Source organism: Syngnathoides biaculeatus, chromosome 14 (assembly GCF_019802595.1).
Source record: "Syngnathoides biaculeatus isolate LvHL_M chromosome 14, ASM1980259v1, whole genome shotgun sequence".
Lineage (NCBI taxonomy): Eukaryota > Metazoa > Chordata > Actinopteri > Syngnathiformes > Syngnathidae > Syngnathoides > Syngnathoides biaculeatus.
The window spans coordinates 1479777-1503497 of NC_084653.1; the positions used below are offsets into that span (position 1 = coordinate 1479777).

Here is a 23721-nt window from a genome sequence, read left to right on the forward strand (position 1 = left end):
TTGTGCCATGGATTTATATGACCGCGATGACAACTGGCCGGTGCCAGTTCGTAATGATCTTCATGTCCCATTCGTGTGCTCCGGTATCCCTGATTGAACCTGTGTGTACCGACTTTCGTCCGTTCTCCGACCAACCTTGTAAGCCTGACTCCTTTGATACTTCTGCCTGCGTTCATTGTTCCCCTGTGTACCAACTCCTGCCTGTCCGCTCATCTGCTCTCTTCGCCCGACGTCACAACTACCGCTGCTGTTCTGCCTGTTCGATCCCCTACCTCTGCATACAATGAACGTGTCTCTTCTTGAACTACCTTGCGTCTTCCGAGTTCCTGCATTTGGGTCCAACTCTCGTTCCGATGGGACGTGACAAAGTGAAAATAAAAATACCCATTCAATTGTAATAAACAATTACGATTACTATTATTTAACAATGTAAATCTTCCAGCATTAAGTAGCTCAATGATATCATCCATTTTAAGGACAAAATCTACAAAACGTCACGACACATTTACAACCACAAACGCTTACAGTTAAGCAACACGTAATATTGCATCATGTAAATGAGCAGGTGCAACATGATACATTTTTTATTGATTACTTAGATATACACAATAAGAGACCAGTTACATACATGCTTGTATTGTCCCCCCCGCCCCCCCAAAAAATTATGGGATCGTAGTCTTCTTGAGCAGCTTCAAATGCCTGTCCAAAGTCCTCTTCTCTGAATTGTTCAGAACAAACATCATATACTGAAGGCACCCATTGCTTCTTCGTCACTGCATCAATGTGATTGATGGCACGCACCCATAATTGCCTACAATGCTTATCTGATGGTATTCTGGAGTAATATAAAAAGTTCTCAAGATATAATTTCTGTAGCAATGTTGCATACATCAATCTATTAGTACTATCCAATAACTGTTACGAGTTACACTGGGGCTAAAAATAAAGCTGGGGCTAATAATAAAAAGTAGTCATTCACAAATTTCAGGATAAGTGATGTCACCTAAGCTTCAAGTTCAAGCCTACGGCCTAATGAAGGTTAAAGTCAAATACACTCACTGGTGAAAAGTTACTTCTTTGCGACGGTTTTGACAGCCAACAGTGCAACATGAATTAACCATATTGACACCAAAAAAGCTAAACCTAACATATTCCGTATACGTTATATTCCAACAAAATTTTATGTTATTATGTTTCACAATGTACAATTGTAAGGATGTCAAAGGATGTCAACCACTGATCTAAAAAAATAACACTGGCTGGCTCATGGGCCACCAAAACTGAAGTCACCATCTGCCATCTTGATACTCCCAAAACAACCATGCCGACCTGTGCAGTGACAGCGATTAACAATGTTAATCGCCAGTTTCGTGGCTGTGAGACAACATTCCACAGGTAATTTAGAAAGATTTACTTTGACACTGTTAAAGTTTGTTTGTAAAGGAATTTATTTTCTGATTAGCTTAATTCACTGCAAGTTTTGTTTATGGTTGTTGTTGTTCACTGTTCACTCTTTGCTTCACCTTGATAAGATGGTGTTTTTTTCATGAAAAAGCGATGTACAGTGAAGAAAGTAAGTATTTGAGCACCCTGTTATATTGCATGTTCTCCCACTTAGAAATCATGGAGGGGTCTGAAATTTTCATCGTAGGTGCATGTCTACTGTGAGAGATAATCTAAAAAGAAAAATTAGAAATCACAATGTATGATTTTTTTAACAATTTATTTGTGTGCTACAGCTGCAAATACGTATTTGAATACCTCTCTATCAGGTAGAATTCTGACCCTCAAAGACCTGTTAGTCCGCCTTTAAAAGTCCACCGCCACTACATGTATTATCCTGAATCAGATGCACCTGTGTGAGGTCGTTAGCTGCAGATAGACACATGTCCACCCCATACAATCAGTAAGACTCAAGACCATGGCCAAGACCAAAGAACTCTCCAAAGACACCAGAGACAAAATTGTACAACTCCCCACGACTGGAAAGGGCTACGGAGAAATTGCCAAACAGCTTGGTCAAAAAAGCTCCACTGTTGGACCAATCATTAGAAAATAGAAGAAGCTAAACATAATGGTCAATCTCAATTGGAGTCGAGCCCCATGCAAGACATCACCTCGTGGGGTCTCAATGATCCTTAGAAAGGTGTGGAGGAGTGGGCCAAAATCCCTCCTGCAGTGTGTGCAAACCTGGTGAACAACTACAGAAAACATTTGACCTTTGTAATTGCAAACAAAGGCTACTGTACCAAATGTTAACATTGGTTTTCTCAGGTGTTCAAATACTTTTTTGCAGTTGTATCACACAAATAAATTAAAAAGTCATACACTGAGATTTCTGGATTTTCCTTTTTAGATTATCTGTCTCACAGTGGACATGCACCTACAATGAAAATTTCAGACCCCTCTATGATTTCTAAGTGGGAGAACTTGCAATATAGCAGGGTGTTCAAATACTTATTTTCTTCAATGTAAATATTTTCCCAAACTTTATCAATCGATAAGCAAGAAAACACATTTTCTTTAAATTTTTGATAAATTGCATAATACAGAACTCTGCAAATTGAATTTGATTTCCAAATGCGAGGAAACAAGTTTAAATTTTCTGTCTAAAATAGGACGTCACAAAGACAACAAATGAACAATGCGTAGAGCATGTATTTTCCCATTGCAAGTCCTTATTTCTAAAAATATATCTAACTGATTGACTCAAAATGTAACGTTTTTATGAAAAAAAAAATGCTTAGTTTTTTGCTTTGTTATGATGATCGTGCTTCACAGCGTAATTTGGGAAAAGTTAACGTCACGGAAATCGGGCCCGAGGTAATATGCGAGGGTTTCTTGGTAGTCACAGTGTTATATGTCTTTCCTTTGCACTTAGCCTAAATTGGCTTACCTCGTTAAATCAAAAATCCTTCATGGTACCAGAACTGAAAAAATATCAAGCTCACATGACCAGTTTTAATTATACAGACCAAACTTTGAGAAAAACCCTGCCATAATCCAGCCTGTGAACTGTGTCCTCTATGCGTTTTGGGAGTACCAAGATAGTACCAAGATGGCGGCCGACTGGCTTCAACCAATTGACATACTGCTCGATGTCTGTGAGATATCTAGTCTTTTTAGGTCAGTGCCCACAGCCTCCCATACCACACTGAATTGAGATGGTTAAGCAGAGACGCTGTGCTGAGGCATTTCTATGATCTTCAAGAGGAAATCGGACAGTTCATAAAGAAAAAAGGAAAACCGGTGTTGGAATTAATATCTCAGGAATGGCTACAAGACCTTGCATTTTTGGTGGATATTACAGAACACTTGAACAATCTGAAGAAAATTTTGCAAGGCTTATTAAAGCCTTTATTAAAATTAAAAATCCTTCATGTTACCAGAACTGAAAAAATGTCAAACTCACACGACCAGTTTTAATCCTACATTGTCGATGTGTACGCGCTATACAGTCTTTTTTTTTTTTTTTTTTTAGATCAGTGATACCAACTCTATAGTGCTCGTGCACCTATGTCATAAAACCACGTTACTTGTTTACCTCGCCATATTGCCGATCAAGCTCAACATTGCTCAATGCTAAGTCGGTTGGAGATGACACAGAAATATGTCTTGTAGCACGACGCCAAGAGTCTTGTCCGAAACTCTAACGCATAGAGGACCCGTATTTAATGCCGAAATCGATGTTTTCACCGATAAGAAATTGGACTGTTAATTTGCTTCTGCTTGTCTTGGACAACTAAATATACACATGGATCTGGTGAGTAAGTCGTCGAGATTTACACGGAAAAGTTTGAAAACGTATAAAAGTCTGGATGCATACGAATACTTTGTTGGTGGATCTGTTATCATCAGGAATAAACCCCACATAGTGACGGTTTTGACAACTTGTGAAAGCGGAAGTGTGTTCGGCGACATGTTAATCTTTGCCGGAATCCATCGATCTTTTCAGCTAGTATTCAATACAAATAACAATATTTAAATAAATAACCCCAGGTTTTACACAAACTCGCATTCATTAACTATGATTGGAAAAAAAGAGTCGTATCCATGGAATGTACATGGAAGCGATTGCGGTCACACTTAACCTCCGTAAACCTCTGCAACAGACAGTTTTTTTTTTTTTAAAAACACGTGTTTTTCCTCAAATGAGCCAACTTGGCATTATAAATACTTTTGGTCATTTGAGATTGAGAAGAATAATTCCTATCTGAAATGAAGTAATCGCTACACAGGCAGACCAATGCATCATGTTTAACTGCCGAAATCCATTGATACTTTCTGGTCTTATAAACTGGAATTCCATTGAATGATCTCTTTAAATATCTGTCTCGTCTGTCATGACAACCAACAGCACAACAGGTCTCGGGTATTGTAAATATTCTCCTCCGGTTCAATGTGTCCCACAATGTCAAGCAGCTCTGTTTGACCGCCAATATGGCGCCGTAAAAATGGTGCCGTCACATGGAAGAGTTCTATTCTATTCTATTCTATTCTATTCTATTCTATTCTATTCTATTCTATTCTATTCTATTCTATTCAAAGCAATGGTTTGCCCTGACCGGAAGTTCAAGCCGAATTAAAACGTGAAAGGGGGCTGTGCGCGGTCAAGTTTTTATTCCGTGTCATTGGACACGACCGAATGCCGCATGAAAAATTCGCTGATCACCAAACCGGAAACGGGAGGGAGGGGGAAAGCAAGAGACAGTGAGCGAGAGAAAAAGAGAGATGAGATCAGACGTCTTGGGTTTTGTTTGCTTCAGTTATTGACACATTGTACCGTCCCTGTGAGCTTTTAATCATAAATGTTATATTATTTTAAAAAAGTACAATACAATTGATGTCAATAACATTGATTGCCTACCATTAAAAGAAATAGCATGAAATAAACTTTTACTTTGACCGTGTCAGAGGAAATGGTTATTTGGGACTTAATCGTCGGTTTCATTACGTAGACATTCAGTGACAAAACGTGAACACAGTTTTGCTTCTCGGAAATGACGAGATCACAAAACGGGGGTTTTCGGGCAGTGGTGACCTGCAGCTGTTATTTTCGTGAAGGTTTGTTGTCTGTTTGTCTTTAAGATAAATTGAACGGTAAAAATTCTTGAATAGTCGGAAAAGTGGTGAAGAGCAAGTTGGTGATCATGAAATTGAGCGAGTGGATATTGCTTGGATTTTAACAGACGAACAGGTATGCTTAATCTTTTAACACGTTTGGAGTTGTATTTGCAGTAATTAATAATAATACGTTATTGTTTCATTGTATGTACATAAGGAAAGTAATGCATGGCTGCTATATTCAATATCGTGGTTTACATCTAACACACACACACATTTTTTGTTTTACACGTGGAAAGTGCATTCCTTAAAGACTAACGACGATACCCTCAGCGTATGGCAGAATGAAATGGGTGTCTCGTTATCTAAATGTGATGTTCCTGCTTCACTCCGGTGAGTAAAATTTTGTTGAAGGTAATGTACCATAATTTTTACGTTATATTTCTATCCATCCATTTTCGGAGCCGGTTATGCTTTCGTGGGTCGCGGGAGTGCTGGAGCCAGCTGTCATCAGGCGGAAGTAATGTTCTTTATGTATTTGTAGCCAACTTAGTCATTTTGATAGTAGCCTAATATAGCTACATATAGCATGTGTTACCTTCCTGATGAGGCTTATACATTATTAGGTATATAGGTATTCTTTTCCTTTCGGCTTGTCCCGTTAGGGGTCGCCATAGCGTGTCATCTTTTTCCATCTAAGCCTATCTCGTGCATCTTCCTGTCTTAACACCCACTGTCCTCATGGCTTCCCTCACAACATCCATCAACCTTTTCTTTGGTCTTTCTCTTGCTCTTTTGCCTGGCAGCTCCATCCTCAGCATCCTTCTTCCAATATACCCACTCTCGCCTCAGGACATGTCCCAAACCATTGAAGTCTGCTCTCCCAAACCTTGTCACCAAAACATCCAACTTTGGCTGTCCTTCTAATTAGCTCATTTCTAATCTTATCCAACCTGCTCATGTCGAACGAGAACCTCAACATCTTCATTTCTGCCACCTCCAGTTCTGCTTCCTGTTGTCACCTTCAGTGCCACCGTCTCCAATATGTACATCATGGCCGGCCTCACCACTGTTTTATAAACTTTGCCCTTCATCCGAGCAGAGACTCTTCTGTCACATAACACACCAGACACCTTCTGCCAGCTGTCCCAACCTGCTGGGACCCGTTTCTTCACTTCCTTACCACACTCACCATTGCTCTGGATTGTTGAGTATTTGAAGTTGTCCATCCTCGCTAGCTCTTCTCCCTGGAGCCTCACTCTTTCCTCCTCCACCCCTCTCATTCATGCACATGTATTCTGTTTTACTTCGGCTAATCTTCATTCCTTTCCTTTCCAGTGCATGCCTCCATCTTTCTAATTGTTCCTCCACCTGCTTCCTGTTTTCACTGCATATCACAATATCTGCGAACATCATGGTCCATGGGGATTCTAGTCTAACCTTATCTGTCAGCCTATCCATTACCTCAGCGAACAGGAAGGGGCTCAGAGCTGATCTCTGATGCAATCCCACCTTCACCTTAAATTCTTCTGTTACGGCTATGGTAAACCTCACCAGTGTTCTCTGCCTTCATACATGTCCTGTACTATTCTAACATATTTCTCTGTCACACCAGACTTCTGCATACAGTACCACAGATCCTCTCTTGGCACTCTGTCATAGACTTTGTCTAGATCCACAAAGACACATCGTCGCTCCTTCTGACCTTCTCTGTACTTTTCAATTAGCATCCACATGGCAAATAATACATCTGTGGTACTCTTTCTAGGCATGAAACCATACTGTTGCACGCAGATAATGACTTCTGTCCTGAGTCTACCCTCACTACTCTTTCCCATAACTTCATTGTGTGTCAACTTTATTCCTCTATAGTTGCCACAGCTCTGCAAGTCCCCTTTGTTATTAAAAATGGGAACTAGCACACAAATTGCTTCCATACCTCCACCGGTTTGTCATCAGGACCAACTGCCTTTCCTTTATGTAGAGTCTCGAATTAATCAATGTTTTTTGGGATGTATGAGGAAACCGGACTGCCCGGAGAAAACCCACGCAGGCACGGGGAGAACATGCAAACTCTACACAGGCTGGGCTGGGATTTGAACCCCGGTCCTCAGAACTGTGAGGCTAATGCTCTTCAGCTGTTCCACTGTTCCACCTACTTTATGATATATCCATCCATCCACCCATTTTCTTAGATGCTTATCCTCACAAGGGTCACAGGAGTGCTGGAGCCTATCCCAGCTGTCAATGAGCCGGAGGCAGGGTACACCCTTAACTGTTTTCCAGCCAATCACAGGGCACATAGAGACAAACAGCTGCACTCACAATCACACCTAGGGGCAATTTAAAGTGTCCAATTAATGTTGCATGTTTTTTGGGTGTGGGGGGAAACCAGAGTGCCCAGAGAAAACCACCGCAGGCACGAGGAGAACATGTAAACTCCACACAGGCAGTGCTGGGATTGAATCCCAGCCATCGTGGCGGGATGGTGGAACAGCTAGAAAGCCTTGACCTCACACTTCTGAGGTCCCGGGTTCAATCCCGTACGGACTTGCCTGTATAGAGTTTGCATGTTCTCCCCGTGGCTGCGTGGGTTTTCTCTGGGCACTCTGGTTTCCTCTCACATCCCAAAAACATGGAACATTAATTGGACTCTCTAAATTGCCCCTAGGTGTGATTGTGAGTGCTGCTGTTTGTCCTTTTGTGCCCTGCGATTGGCTGGCAAACAGTTAAGGGTGTACCCTGCCTCCTGCTCATTGACAGCTGGGATAGGCTCCAGCACTCCCATGACCCTTGTGAAGATAAGCGGCTAAGAAAATGGATGGATGGATGGATATATATGTGTCTGATGTTCTTTTGCAAGATAATTTGGGTGTAAAATACCAAGAATGTCAAATTCAAACTACACTTGTTGGTCTTTACGGTTTTTAGTTGAGACAGCCTGATTTCTCAGAACAGTTTTATTCTTATTCACTATTGGACATTTCTTTCCAACCACATGTTTATCGCAATCTCACGTTTGGATCATCTGATGTCTTCGTATCATGAACCAGAATTCACAAAGTCGTGGATCGTTCATCCACTACTCAGAGAGGTTGTGAGTTAACAGAGGACAGGAAGATATTGTGATCTCGTATGTGTGTCACATTCAATCACTTTAATGTAACGGCGTGCATCTTTCGCACACATTTTGGCAACAGTATTTGCAAGCTTGACTATTTCATCCACAATCACAATCAACATTTTGAATACAGTGGAACCTTGATTGGATGTAATGGCGCGACTGGTTAGATCATTTGCATCACAATTCTTGGGACCGGGTTCCAAATCCCAATCCGGCCTGTGTGCCCCCGTGCCTTCATGGACAGTCTGGTTTCCTCCTACATCCCCAAAACATGCATTAATTGGAGACTCTAAAATGCCCTTCAGTGTGATTAGGAGTGTGACAGGTTGTTTGTCTCTATGTACCCGGTGATTGGCTGGCAATCAGTTCAGGGTGTATCCCACCTCCTGCCCGTAGATAACTGGGGTAGGCTCCAGCTCTCCCGCGCCCCTTGTGAGGATAAGCGGATCAGAAAATGGATGGATGTAACAAACATAAAGCATGTCCACAAAGTGTCAATTTCACTGTAACCGTTGTTTACAAAGTCAGTTAGTTCCAAAGTGGCCATTGTTTTATTAGCTACCGTGAATTTCAATGACCGAGCGGGCTGGCGTCACGCATTTCTTGTTTGGTACTCTTGCACAGTATGAAGACTGCATGGTCTCCATGTTGGATGTAGTGAGGTTTCATGAAAGACCATGAATGGAAATTAGCTTACCATTGCCATAGGTTTTTGGGGTTGGAAGAATTTATCCACTATTAGAATCGATTTCCAAATTCCAATGGAAAAAAGAATCTAATGAACATTTTCACACTCAGTTGAAATTATGACTGTAGTTGGAATTAAGTCATCTGACCACATCGTTGTTTACTTCAGTGTATTTGACTTAATGCGCATGTGCTGTTGTACAGTACCTGCTGCAAGTTTTGAAAGTCATATACATCTTCCTATATATCTTCTCTATGTTTTGCATTGAAACAACAAATGGCATGTAAAGGTATGTAAAAACTTAAACCAGGTCACAGGCTCATTTTGACTTGTTATGCATTTGCTTTTATTGCTTAATGACTGTGTTCTTGTTTTTATGAAGCAAAGTATATGTCTGTTGTCATACTAGAGCACCTCCAACTATCACAGACAATTTCCTTGTGCGTTATTGGAAAAACTTGTCAAACAAAGGATTCTAGTTTTTCTCATTATGAAAAGATGATTGCAATGATGCTGTAACAACAATTTAAATCAATCTGGTGCTTTGCGTGTGTGTCTGTTTCTGTAACCTGTTTGACACTGCCATTATGACGTTTTGCACAGTGGTTGGTGTAGTTCCTGTGCCATCGAATCTGTCTGTTAGCTCAGTGAACTTCCTTCACATCCTGCGTTGGGATGCTGGGCCTGCCGCCCCACCAGGAGTACAGTACAAAGTCTATTCCAGGTAAATTTCCCAATCGCCTTATTTTATCACAACTAAGAATTAGATCTTCAATGGAATGAAAATTGCTGCTTCTACTTTCCATTAGGAGGCTTTGAAACTCATTCATACATTTCAGGCACTCTCTCGCTTCCTATTGCCATTGGGAGGATTTGATGTAGCAAGTTGTTGTTTGGACGTTGTATCTTCTTCCCCCCATTCTCTTTAACTTAAATACTTTGAACATACAGTACTTTGAGAAGGATGTTAACCTTATTGTGGAACAAAAAGTTTTGTGTCTGAAAACCACATTTATGATGAAGCAACTTTGATGCAGTAGACTGCAGGAAAATATCTTATGGCTGTCAGTAACATTTATTTTAATAATTTATTAACCCTCCCCCATCCCATCCCAATCGGCTCCAACACAGCATAATTCTGGTTTTAAATGCTCAGGAATGTCTCCCAAAAATAAATGGAAGCCATTTATTCCTCAAGTCTTTTTTCTGAGTTTGGCAGGTGATCCAAAACTTTACACGTAATGCAAATGGTGGTGTCACTAGCCATTATTTCTGAGATAAGGGGACATGCATTGATATGAATACTATTACTACTAATAATAATAATTACGTCAATGCCCTGTAGCATCCTGCCATAACTGACGTTGCTATCTGGTGGCCATACTTGGGAGGTTGTGGTTTCAGTAGAAGGCAATGCATGTGGACCCTGAAATGAATTTGACAGTTCCTCATTTCTTAACCCATTTTCATGAGGGTTACTGTTGCATATGCAATCACAATATAAAATTTGGGGAAAACATTAAAGGCTAAGAGTGGGCAACCTACAAAAACTACCCCAAGACGACATTGTTGACTCATCCAGGAGGTAACAATGGAACCCAAGACAACATATAAAGAGCTGCCATCCCTGTCTCAGTTAATGGCAATGGTTGTGTATATTTATATATTTATGTATATCAGAGACTGGCCTGAAGTGGAATCAATAGTGAAAACCACTGACACCCACCTCCCCAAAATAAAACAAACAAAACGGAAAAAAAAAAGCAAAGGGCCTATCTATCTTACTTTTGCCCTCCAAAAATTCTCAAGATTTTGGGAGATTAGATGGACTGATCAGATGAAAGATGCACTTTTTGGGCAGTGTGCGTCTTGTTTCATCTTGTGAAACTGTAGCACAATATTTCAGGTGAACAACATACCAACAGTTAAATGTGTTGGTGGTCGATGTGATTATCTTGGGTGTCTTAGCTTCTTCAGGATCTGGACCACTAACTGATTGATGGAATGATTAATTTTCCTCTTTACCAGAAAGTCCTGAAGGAGAATATTCAACCATCAATTTTTGACCTCAGTCTAAAGCAGACTTGGATTCTACACCAGGATAACGATCCAAAACACACCAACATGTCAACTTTTGAATGGCTAAAAAAAAAAAAAAACCAGAATGAAGGTTTTTGGAGTGGTCTTGCCAAAGTACAGACTTTAACCAAAGTGAAATGCATTGGAATGACCTGAAAAAGAAAGTTCTTGCTCGAAAACCCTCCATTTTTGGGGAATTCAATTATTCTTCAACGAGTGGGTTAAAAGTTCTCGACAGACAATGTTTGACTTCAATTGTTCAATGAATGAATTAATGCATACCAGTGTACACCGAGACAGGAGAACTTCATATCAATGTATACATAAAAGCAAGGTAAAAATAACAATAAAAATAAATAAGTAAAAATTGGCAGCACTGTGGCACAGCTGTAGAGCGTTGGCCTCACAGTTCTGAACACCGGGTTTCAAATCCCGGCCCTGCCTGTGTCGAGTTTGTATGTTCTCCCCATGCCTGCGTGGGTTTTCTCTGGGCACTCCGGTTTCCACATCCAAAAAAATCATGGATTAATTGGAACCTCTAAATTGCCTCTCGGTATGATTGCATATGTGACTGTTGTCTGTATAAATGTGCCCTGCGATTGGCTGGCAAAAAGTTCTGGGTGTTACTTGCCCTATGACAGCTAGGATTGGCTTAAGCACTTCTGCGACCCTCGTGAGGATAAGCGGTTCAGAAAATGGATGGATGGAAATAAAAATGTGTAAAACTGAATGCATAAGATGTTGAAAATCAACGTGCCTTCACATGAATAACACAGTGAGAGGAAAAATCAGAGTTCAGGGTGGTGATGGCTTTCGGAACAAAACTAATCCTCACTCTGTTGGTCCTTGTTTTTGCGTTTCTGTACTGCCATCCAAATGGCAAGAACTCATATGCTTGAGAACTAGGGTGTGTAGTGTCCTTAATAAGGTTCTGAGCTCTGTTGAGGCATGAGTGGAGTAAATGTCTACTGTAGAGGTGAGAAGGCAACCTGGCAATATTCTGTGCTGGTTTGATTATCTAGCCATTCTCTGTCTGCCTCAGTGCAGCTCCCATACAAGATGGAGACATAGTAGATCAGCAGGCTCTCAATGGATGAGTGGTAGAAGGCCAGCCCCAACTATGCGTCCAGGTTGTTTGTCCTGAGGACTCTCACAAAGTAGAGATATTGTTGTACCTTCATGATGGCCGCTGAGATGTTGTTATTCCAGAGAGGTCCTCAGAGATCAGGACTCAATCCCAGCTGTCATCAGACAGGAGGCAGGGTACACCCTGGACTGGTTGCTAGCAGATTGCAGGGCACATGGAGACAGCCAACAGTCACACTTATAATCATATCTAGGGGCAATTTAGAGTGTCCAATTAATGCAAGATTTTTTGAATGTGGGAGGAAACCAGAGTCCCGAGAGAAAACCCACGCAGGCAGAGGTAAAACATCCAAACTCCACACAGGTGGGGCCGGGATTTGAACCTCACAACTATGATGCCAACGTTGTAGATCGGCACCACCATTCGTTTTTTTTGTCTGAGCAAACACACTAAGTCCCTGAGCAATCCCTTTGACCACTATGAGCAACATTAGATGCGTAACACGTATTACAATATTAAATAAATAATTTAACACTGTTTAACTTAAAGTTTGTGCATAAAACCTTTGTGCATAGTCCAGTTTATCCACTACATTACACAAGCTTTGCCTAAGGTTCAAAAGAAGCACCTGACCCATATCAAATCTGAAAAAGATCCATTGGTGCATTGTTGTGGAACCCATCATTGATGACTTGGTCCAGTTCCGGTGCCTCCTGCATTGCATCATGAACAGTGATCCCAGCATGTCATGCTCTGCACTATCCATGGCGTTTGTGAGGAAACGTTTTTGGAATCCCAAGAGTCATGGTTCCCTTTATTCCTCATCAATCAGGCTAGCAAATTCTCCCACTTAGAAATCATGGAGGGGTCTAAAATTGTCATCATTGGTGCATGTCCACTATGAGAGAGGTAATCTAAAAAGAAAAATCCAGAAATCACAATCCATGTTTTTTTTTAACAATTTATTTGTGTGATACAGCTGCAAATAAGTATTGGAACACCTGCGAAAACCAATGTAAATATTTGGTACAAAAGCCTTTGTTTGCAATTACAGGTTTCCTGTAGTTGTTCACCAGGTTTGCACACACTGCAGGAGGGATTCCGCCACACAGATCTTCTCTTGATAAGACAGGTTTCTGGGCTGTCGCTGAGAAACATGGAATTTCAGCACCCTCCAAAGATTTTCTTTTGGGTTTAGGTCTGAAGACTGTCTAGTCCACGCCAGAACTTATATATACTTATAGATATGCTTCTTACAGAGCCACTCCTTGGTTTTCCTGGCTGTGTGCTTCGGGTCATTGTCATGTTGAAAGACCCAGTCACGGCCCATCTTCAATGCTCTGACTGAGGGAAAGAGGTTGTTCCCTAAAATCTGACAATACATGGCCACGGTCATACTCTCCTTAATACAGTGCAGTCGTCCTGTCCCATGTGCAGAAAAAAACCCCAAAGGATGATGCTACCACCCCCTTGCTTCACAGTAGGGATGGTGTTCTTGGTATGGAAGTTATTATTCATCTTCCTCCAAACATGATGAGCGGAATTATGACTAAAACGTTCCATTTTGGTCTCATCTGACAACAAAACTTTCTCCCATGACTCCTCTGTATCATCCAAATGGTCACTGGCAAACTAACGACCTCATCCAGGGGCACTTGATTCAGGATAATACATGGAGTGGAGGTGGACTTTTAAAGGCGGACTAACAGGTCTTTGAGGGTGAGAATTCTAGCTGATAAACAGGTGCTCAAATACTTATATTTTTAGATTATCGCTCTCAGAGTGGACATGCACCTACGATGAAAATTTCAGACCCCTCCATGATTTCAAAGTGAAAGAACTTGCAATATAGCAGGGTGGTCAAATTCTTATTTTCTTCATTGTATTTACAAGATAGCTACTGGCAAGCTAATTTTTTCTATAGGAAAGCAGGGTGCATTTTGTTAGGAGTGGATTGTTCAATATTTCTGCTCTTTACACTGCGTATGTTGTTACAGTTTCACACTAGTCATATAAAAACAAAGTCCTGCCCTATCCTGGCGTCAGTGACTTATTGTGTGGAGGTGTTTTTCTCACTGGATTGCGGAAGGGTTAGTGAGGCAAGTACAAATGGTGAATGTTTAAGAATCATTGACGATTGACAGGGTGGTACCATCTCGAGTAGGGTTCTCAAACTCAATTTACATTGGGGCTACTGGAGCCAGAATCTGAATCACTTGTTTGCCCGCACAATTTAAATTAGAAATCTTTTTTAAAAATCCAATCTTCTCAAATGTGTTTCTTTTTTTTTTTTCAACACAAAATAATATGAGCAAGGACACTTCTGTAAACCACTTGTGAACAAAACTACTAATAAAATGCTCCGTTGTAGCGCTGCTGTAAATTTCACTCACTGAAACACATTTCTTTTCTTGTATCAAGACCGGTCTGTCAGGGGCGTGTCCGGGCCACTGCCCTGTGCACAGCTGGCTACGGCAACAGCTCCTCACCTGTGCTTTATTGACACTCATTAGGCCAGGCATATAAGCCTTGTGTTTGTCATTGACAGTGGAGAGTTCGTTCTGGTTGACACTGCAATATTGTGTGTGAGTATGCAAGCTTCTTGTTAGAGTACCTCCCTGGTTACAGCGTTTCTGTGCCACCTAGTCAAGTCTTGTTTATGTTTCAAGTTGTGCCTCGTAGTTATCGGACCTCATTTCTGATTTTTGGACTTTGCCTTTTTGCTATGTGTTTTTTGTGCTTCTGCCTTTTTGGATTGCTCACCTTTGCATGACCTCCCCCATAATTAAACTACCCTTGAAAATCTTGCATCAGAGTCATTCATGTGGGTCCTACCCCATGTCGCTTGCTCGGGACATGGTTGATGTTACGCCCCCGAGAGCCATTTACCCCCACCGTGATCCGTAGGTTCGTCAGCTCCCCACACAACACTGTATAAGTACCATTCGTATAAAAACCTGAGGGCCACACGAACAATAAACTTTCATATTAAGGTGGGGTCAACAGAATATTGTCTCGCGGGGCTGCAAATGGCCCCTGGGCTGCCAGTTTGAGACTCCTGATTTAGGAGCTTTTAAGGCAAGCATCGCCACTGATGGCAGGTTAATGACTTAACAGAGCACTGTCACTTGTGTGACATAACGCATTTGCAATTAAAGGACAAATCCAAACAAATTTATAATCCTTTCCACAATATTTTCTACCAGCTGCTTCACTCCTCCAGCCACTGTGACTTAGAACCATTGTAAAAATCATTTAAAACAGGCTCACACCTAAAAAATGTGAAATTAAGCACTTTTCTTCAGTATCCCATCTTACTGATGGTTATTATTCACTTTTTAAAATTCTTTATGCCTGTTTGCTGGCATGATCTTTTTTGGTGTTGTCAGGTTCACCAATCAGACATTCATTAAACAGGACAAAAAAGGAAGCAAAGACACCAGTTTAAGTCTCGCGAGGAGAGAGGAGAGGAACTGTCTCGTATAATTCACCACTGCACTCTCTGATTATCCTCTCCTCAGCAACTCTATTTAGTTTTGAGACGGCCCTTATTTACATGGATGTTACAATAAGGAGACGACAAGCAAAACGGTTTGAAACAAGGCGTACATGTTTGTTCATGTGCGTGTGCATGTGTGGAAGATTGCTGAATACATGTGTGGTCATCATTTCTTTAACAGGCAGCAGTTTTAACAGTTCTGATGATAAGATGTTTTTGTTCTTGCTATCTCCTGCTAAGAGGCTGCCACGTTATCTAGGGCAGGGCAAAGCATTTCTTTTTTGGAAGCAAATGTATGATAATTATGATCACAATTATTCCTACAGATGTTGTCCTACACTCAAGTAAAATTTCTAGCTGAGAAAGAATAAAAATTAATTTGACTCTGCCATGAATCAAAAAACTAACCCTAACCCTACCAGTACGAAGTAATATGTTGAACATGTCTTTGTGCAGATTAAGCGGAAAAAAGGAGAAACAAATGCAACGTGCCTACACAACAAATGCAACATCTTTACAGCTGAAGTTGGACAAATATAAGTATTATTTGACTGTGCAAGCATTCTATAATGGAACTTGGTCTCCAGAGTCTGAAGAAGTCCCATTCACTCCTTTTGAACAAAGTAAGTCTGCATGAATGTTTTTTGCATGTACATTTTTGCTACTCAAATCAATTGAAAAAGAACTATTCATTGAATTACTTCGTCATTATCTGAATACATTATAATTAATATAAGATAAATAATCAACAATAGTCAGGGCTTTTCTAAATCATTAAATCTATCCTCATTCGCTCATTCAGGTTAATTTAAATCTAAACCAATGGATTATGTCAGTGGTTCCCAAACTTTTTTGGAGCGCCGCCTTTTTGGAGATTAAATTATTTTAAGTGTGTGGATGGGCCTGCCTTCAGTCCAGACTTCTCTCCCATTGAAAATGTGTGGTGCTGTATGAAGCGTAAGATACGACAACAGAGGGCCCCGGACTGTTGAATAGCGGAAGCTCTATGTCAGGGGTGTCAAACTCATTCTGGCTAAGGGGCCACATGGAGGAAAATCTATTCCAAGAAGGCCGGATCAGTAAATCATGGCCTTTATACAGTGATGAAAGTCATCCGGATTTTCCCGGAATTCCAGATTTTTAAATTTTCATGAAAATTGCTCCGGAAAATTGAGGAAAAATTGCCTAAAATTAATCCGGATATTAGTTGACGGCATTGAACAAACATCCGTTTCAGTTCGTTGTTTTGCTTTCACGAGTGTAGCCATGTTGAGGCACTATCACTAGTAACAATAACGCCTCTCTCCTCGCATTCTCTCAAGACGTCGCTCATTTTGTGTGGTCTTGACATTAATTTACGTGTTTATTTCATAAACATTAACTAAACGAGCATGCTCCAAAACAACCGTTATTCACCCGGAAACAGGAAATGCAAGTTAACCGTACGGAGCATGTACGAAAGCGCGTGTTCAGAACTGCTTCACGTAATGCGAGCACATTTACGTCGAAAGTCATCAACATCATGTGCCATGTCAAAGGAAATTCAGTTACACCAAGGGTGCTCATTGCGTCGATCGCGAGGCAGTGTGACGGCGTTAAAAAAATAAAATAAATAAACGTTAAGACTATCATCCACCTCGTCGCTTGATTCAGGTGTGGTCAATACGTCGAGCGCGTGCACATAAAGGCACGTTCTAGCAAGCCGGCCTCCGATTTACGGCAGTCCCGTGATGCGTGCCCCCCCCAACAATACGTCACGATTGCCGACAGGAATGTTTGTTCCAATGTTGCCACGAACGCCGATTATGTTGAACTAAACTTTCAGCATTTTCAAAACATTGCGAGTATAGACAGTTTGTGTTAATACCTTAACAGGCCAGTGCATTTAACTTTTCTTCAGATAAAGTTTGTCAGATTTATTGATGAAAAATTTTAAATACCGTTTTATATTTCTAGTTCTATTTTAGTTATGTATTTTTTTAATTTAATTTACATTTATGTTGTATTAATCCAGTAAATTATTTTAAAGCCATCCCTAATCACACCCGCAACTTTATCTGCAAGCATGTCTGACCACACCAATACATTTTTCAAATGTGAGTGACTGTGTGTAAGTAAGTAAGTTTCTTTCGGCTTGTCCCGTTAGGGGTCACCACAGCGTGTCATCTCAGATGAAATGCTCATATTTGTTTGGCACAGTTTTTACCCCAGATGCTCTTCCTCTATATATATCTCAAAATATTAAAGGCAACTGATTATACGATTAGTATTACTAGATCTATATCTAAGATAGTGAGCAATGTGGTTGAGTGTATCAGTACAATGCGACGTAACAAGTTTGAGACTTAAACATGTTTTGCTGTACGGTGTAGAAATTCTAGGATATATTTTCATGTACATTCTATATCGATACTATAATATGTATAATGTGTGGAAAAGGACAATTTTAGATGTCTTTTTACTAAATAGTTCACTTAATTCATTTGTCTTGAGATAAACTGGCATATTTTAAGCATATTTTAATGACAAATGTGATTTTGTGCTATCCAGTGAGAGGGGGATGGGGGGCAAAAAAATCTGGGCTTGGCCCTTGGGAAATCTCTGCTCAATTTTTTTTTTTGGTCAGGACTTAGAAATTTTACTTTCAATTTTTGTCTAAATTTTGTTCACAGATATCACCAGAATGCACCACAGCCATCCATTTTTTCAAATATTTCCAAGGGGTGGGGGCATGCATTAATGCATTAATTGGAGACTCTAAATTGACCCTAGGTGTAATTGTGAATGTGACTGTTGTCTGTCTTCATGTATCCTGCGATTGACCGGCAACCAGTTCATGGTGTACATTGCCTCCTGCCCGAAGATAGATGGGATAGACTCAAGCACTCCTGCGACTCATGTGAGGATAAGTGGCTAAGAAAATGGATGGATGGATTGATTAAAACAAAAAACAAAAAAACAATTGAGTTTTTGATTTTAAGTTATAAAGTACATAACTTGTTATATAAAAGCCATGATACCGTCCGACACTCTTGGTAATAGGAAACGGTACAAAGACCATTCTCAGAGTTTGATCCGCATTGCCGGCAATAAGTCGGACTCGTTTCTGGTCAGAGTTGGACAAGGCCAAGGCTCCCCTTTGTCACCGATTTTGTTGATAACTTTTATGGACAGAATCTCTAGGCACAGCTGAGGTGTAGAGTGTGTCCGGTGTGGTGGCATCTCTTCTCTTTGCAGATGATGTGGTTTTGTCAGCTTCATGAAGGAGTGATCTCCGACTCTCACTGGAGCGGTTCACAGCTGAGTATGAAGCGGCTAGGATGAGAATGACCACTTCCAAATCTGAGACCATGTTCCTCAGTCAGAAAAGGGTGGCGTTCCCTCTCCGGGTCGGGGATGAGATCATGACCCAAGTGGAGGAGTTCAAGTATCTTGGGGTCTTGTTCACGGGTGAAGGAAGAATGGAGCGGGAGATCGACAGACGGATCGCTGCAGCGTCTGCACTGATGCGGACTTTGTATTGGTCCGTTGTGGTAAAGAGGGAGCTAAGTCGAAAGGCGAAGCTCTCAATTTACCAGTCGATCTACGTTTCTACCCTCACCAATGGGCAAGAGCTGTGGGTCGTGACCGAAGAACAAGATCCCGGATACAAGCGGCCGAAATGAGTTTCCTCCGCAGCGTGTCCGGGCTCTTCCCTTAGAGATAGGGTGAGAAGCTCGGTCATCCGGGAGGGGCTAAGTGTCGAGCCGCTGCTCCTCCGCATAGAAAGGAGCCAAATGAGGTGGCTGGGGCATCTGATTCGGATGCCTCCCGGACGCCTCCCTGGTGAGGTGTTCCGGGCAGGTCCCACCGGAAAGAGACCCCGGGGATGACCCATGACATGCTGGAGAGACTGTCTCTCAGCTGGCTTGGAAATACCTCGGGATCCCCTCTGGAAGAGCTGGAAGAAGTTGCTAGGGAAAGGGAAGACTAGACTGGGTATCCCTGCTGAAGCTACTTCCTCTGCGACCCAACCTGGAAAAGCGGTACAAAATGGATGGATAGAGGGAGGGAGGAAACCAGAGTTCCCCGAGAAAACCTACGCAGGCACAGGGAGAACATGCAACTTCTCACAGGCGAGACAGTGATTTGAACCACAGTCCTCAGAAATGTGGGGCCAACATTCTAAGAAGTTGCAACTTCGTGCCGCCCAACTAAAATATATGTTCTCTTATTGTTCACAGCTGTAATAGGTCCTCCAAAAGTAATTCTGACTGCATATGAAAATCGCATTCAAATCAACATATCACTTCCTGGGGCTGACAAAAGCTCAGGAATAACAAACAATGACATCCTGAGGTTCTACAAAGGCAAGTTCAGAATCTCGTGGAAGAAATCTAACAATAGTGAGGTAAGGGATCCAACTTACAAATTGTCAAATCTTTGCTGAGTAACTATACAGAAAATAACAGGCACAGTGAAGCTGTAACCTGTGTATGTTTTTTTTTTAATTATCCCTAAGACTGAAAAGATCAGATTGTTTAATGTAATGTGTAAACTGACGGCAGTTGTACTGGAATGGCGCATTGAGCAAAACTGTTTTTTGTAACTGTTTTTGAAAATTTGGGGGGGGGGGGGGGGGGCTTCAGGAAAACTCTGTGACTGTTCTTCAATGGCCCAATCATAGCCCTGACTTAAACCCAATTGACCATCTCTGGAAAGACCTGAAAATGGCAGTCCACCAACTTTCACCATCCTACCTGACAGAACTGGAGAGGATTCCTCAAAGAATGGTAGAGGATCCACAAATCCAGGTGTGAAAAACTTGTTGCATCATTCTCAGAAAAAAAACACCTTCAATGTTGGTGAGAATGACGTCAGGCAGGTTCTCCTGGAGTCCTTGACAAGCAAGAGCATGTGCTTCCCAGGTCACCCCCATCTTTATCAGGATTTTCAACCTCTCCATGGCACAGACAGTCATCCCACACTGAAATCTGGCAGAACCATCCCAGTACCGAAGAAAACTCCCACCACCTGCATGAATGGCTACCATCCGGTGGCCCTCGCTCTGATAATCATGAACACTTGGGAGAATGGATTTACCCGTCATAAGTTTGCAAGAGACCCGGTTCGTTGTGAAAAATGGATTGCATTGGTGCAGAGGACGGGTAGGTGTGTATCCAGCTACTAAAAAAAAATAATAGTTTGGGGTGGACCATGTAATCTGTTTCTCATAACGTAACAAAAGATCCGCGTACGAAACATGTCAATGTGCGCGTCGGACAGAGTCGGGCTGCTGCGAGGACGGCAGCGAATCTGAAGAACCCAGCCAAGAATGCCTCACTTAGCCGCGTGTAATGTAATGTGCCCTGGCTTGACGGTGTTCGAGTACTGCGGCGGCTATGAACATCCCCCTAAAAGCAGCACGGCTTGGCACCATTATATGCCACCACGGCGCCGAAAATCAGCCACACCGGCTGAGGCGCCGCGTTCGGCGTTCACCTCTTCTGCGAAGGCTGCGTGTCGGGCTTTACGGATGGGCGCGGCTCTGAAGAACCCAGCCGAGAATGCCTCACTCAGCCGTTTGCGCGCAGTAAAGCGCCCCGGCTCGACTGTGTTCTTCATTGCGTACTGCGGCGTCTTAAGAACAATCCCCAAAAGCAGCACCACTCGGCTCCATCATAAGCCACACCGGCCGGCTGCTCATCTCCGCCGCAGAAGTGGATCGGCGGTTTGACCGTGATCGCCTATCATCTGAATATGGCTCGAAACGATAGTGTAATATTGCCCTGAGGCCTTGAAACAATAGTGTAATATTGCCCCGGTAACTTCACTCAGTTGTGTGATGTTCTCCTTTTCGAAAAGTGCTTCTCTGTCAGAAGAGGCGCGTTTGTCTCCCATAGTAAGGGTGCACCGCGTGTTTTCATTGGCGAATGTCCGGGTAACATCACGGACGGAGGATGCAGCCAATATGGCGACCACTTGGATATCGTAGAATTAAACTTCTGCAACTTCGCGCAGGGATGACGTGCTCTCCGCTCACATTTTTTCGTATAGAGATTGAAGTGAATGTTATACAGTGCCCTCCAGAAATATTGGCACCCTCGATCAAGAAGTGTTAAAAGCCTTAAATTAAATTCAGTGTTTATTGCAGAAGAATACTGTCACACTGAAAATTTTAGGAAAATGTAACCTTCAACTCAAATGAATTGTACGAAAATAAAAAAATCCCTGACTAAAAAATAATTTTTTCATTAAATCACCTGTTCCACAATTATTGGCACCTTTAGCAATTCCCAGGAAATAAATATAATTGAATCATTTCTGTCATTTCTACAGTAGTTTACAAAGTTTACCAGAGTATATATGAACATTTAATTAGTAATTCACTTCCCGTTTCCCTGGGGTATAAATATGACGTGACACAGAGGCCATTTCTCTTATCCACTCTTAAACATGGGAAAGGCAAAGGAACACAGCATACAAGTGAGGCAGATGTGCGTCGACCTTCACAGGTCAGGCAGAGGCTATAAGAAGATTGCCACTCAACTGCAGCTCCCCATATCCATTGTGAGAGGAATAATTAAGAAGTTCAAAACAACTGGAACAGTGGTAAGCAAGGCTGGACGAGGACCCAAGTTTATTTTGCCACTACGCAAAGTGAGAAGGATGGTAAGAGAAATCAAAAGATCTCCAAAGCTCACTGTTACAGAATTACAACAAATGGTAGCATCCTGGGGTCACAAAGTCTCCAAATCAACCATCAGGCGCTGCCTACACGCCAACAAGCTGTTTGGGAGGCATGCACGGAGGAAACCTTTCCTCACTCACAATCATAAGCGCAAACGTCTGGAGTTCGCCAAGCGGTGTTGGGGCTTTAACTGGGACCATGTGCTGTGGTCAGAGGAGACCAAGATGGTGCTTTTTGGCAACAAACACTCTAAGTGGGTCTGGCGTGCCACGAAAGATGCTCATGCTGAAAAGAACCTCATACCCACTGTGAAGTATAGGCGTGGGTCAGTGATGCTTCCAAGGCACTGGGAACCTTGTTAGGGTGCACGGCATCATGAATGTTTTCAAATACCAGGATATTTTAAATCAAAATCTGTTGCCCTCTGCCCGAAAGCCGAAGGTGGGTCGTCACTGGGTCTTTCAGCAATTACAATGACCCTAAACATATGGTTAAATCTACACAGAAATGGTTCACCAGACACAAAATCAAGCTCCTCCCATGGCCATCTCAGTCCCCAGACCTCAACACCATTGAAAACCTGTGGGGTGAGTTGAAGAGGAGAGTACAGAGGAGAGGACCCAGGTCTCTGGATGATTTAGAGAGATTCTGCAAAGAGGAATGGCTGAAGATCCCTCTTTCTGTCTTGTGAAACATTGTATGAGATTAGGTGCTGTTTTGTTGGCAAAAGGGGGTTGTACAAAGTATTAACACCAGGGGTGCTAATAATTGTGACACACATTATTTGATGTCAAATAATTATTTCTTTATGTGGGATTTTTTTCCCCCACTGAATAAATGCACTTGTATTGAAGGTTGGATTTTTCTCTTTTTTTCCATTAAGGTCCTGTATTGTTTTGAAAAAAAAATATTAGAAGCTAAAAAACACATCTTAACCAGGGGTGCCAATAATCATGGAGGGCACTGTATGTATTTTTCATTACAATATGTATTTTAGAATGTTTATAGGGATGACACTTGGGCTTGAATGATTAAAGAACATTTGTTTGTTTTTTTTCAAAGCCATGATGGCAATGAATGCAAAGCACAACCGCTCCTGAACATCCCACAAGACACCTCTCTAACACCACTGTGGACGAGACATTTACGGGCCACGGGAGGGCTTTAAAAAAAAAAAAAAATGGACACCTTCAGATGGACTAACCGGTTGTTGGGACAAAGAAATGTTTATAGTAAGGAGGCAAAGTAATAGCAATTGGGGGACAAACTTTATAAATAAAAAAATAAATTGAAAAAACAGACAAAAAATATTTTAAAAAATCACCATCACCTTGAGATTTGGGTTACTTTTATGACACTTGAACAAAACGTATAGGATCGGAGAAGATCTGAGTAATTACAAACTATGGACTGTTCAGAATACCTAAAGGAGGCCCCTCTACAGTCTGCGACGTGTCAAGTATTCCCCTCTGAGCTGATAAAACATCACGGCTCCTACTCCTCCTCACTT

The 23721-nt window shown here is 41.8% G+C and overlaps 1 protein-coding gene across 7 annotated transcripts in view; it reads left to right on the forward strand.

The window, feature by feature from the left end:
- The first annotated feature begins 4702 nt into the window (after positions 1 to 4702).
- Positions 4703 to 23721, forward strand: part of LOC133512212 (interferon alpha/beta receptor 2-like) — a 74985-nt gene continuing 55966 nt past the window's right edge. For 2 of the 7 annotated variants that reach the window (XR_009798128.1, XM_061841604.1), the window contains exons 1-6: positions 4711 to 5197; positions 5364 to 5457; positions 9480 to 9600; positions 15998 to 16164; positions 18375 to 18440; positions 19765 to 19931. Coding sequence is in view for 6 of the 7 variants with exons in the window: in XM_061841604.1 (XP_061697588.1) it covers positions 5409 to 5457; positions 9480 to 9600; positions 15998 to 16164; positions 18375 to 18440; positions 19765 to 19931 (570 nt within the window). In the remaining variant the exon portion in view is untranslated. Of the gene's footprint in view, positions 5198 to 5363; positions 5458 to 9479; positions 9601 to 14473; positions 14628 to 15997; positions 16165 to 18374; positions 18441 to 19764; positions 19932 to 23721 lie in introns of those variants that run through there. The other 5 variants (XM_061841609.1, XM_061841605.1, XM_061841606.1 and 2 more) reach the window with 5 other exon arrangements.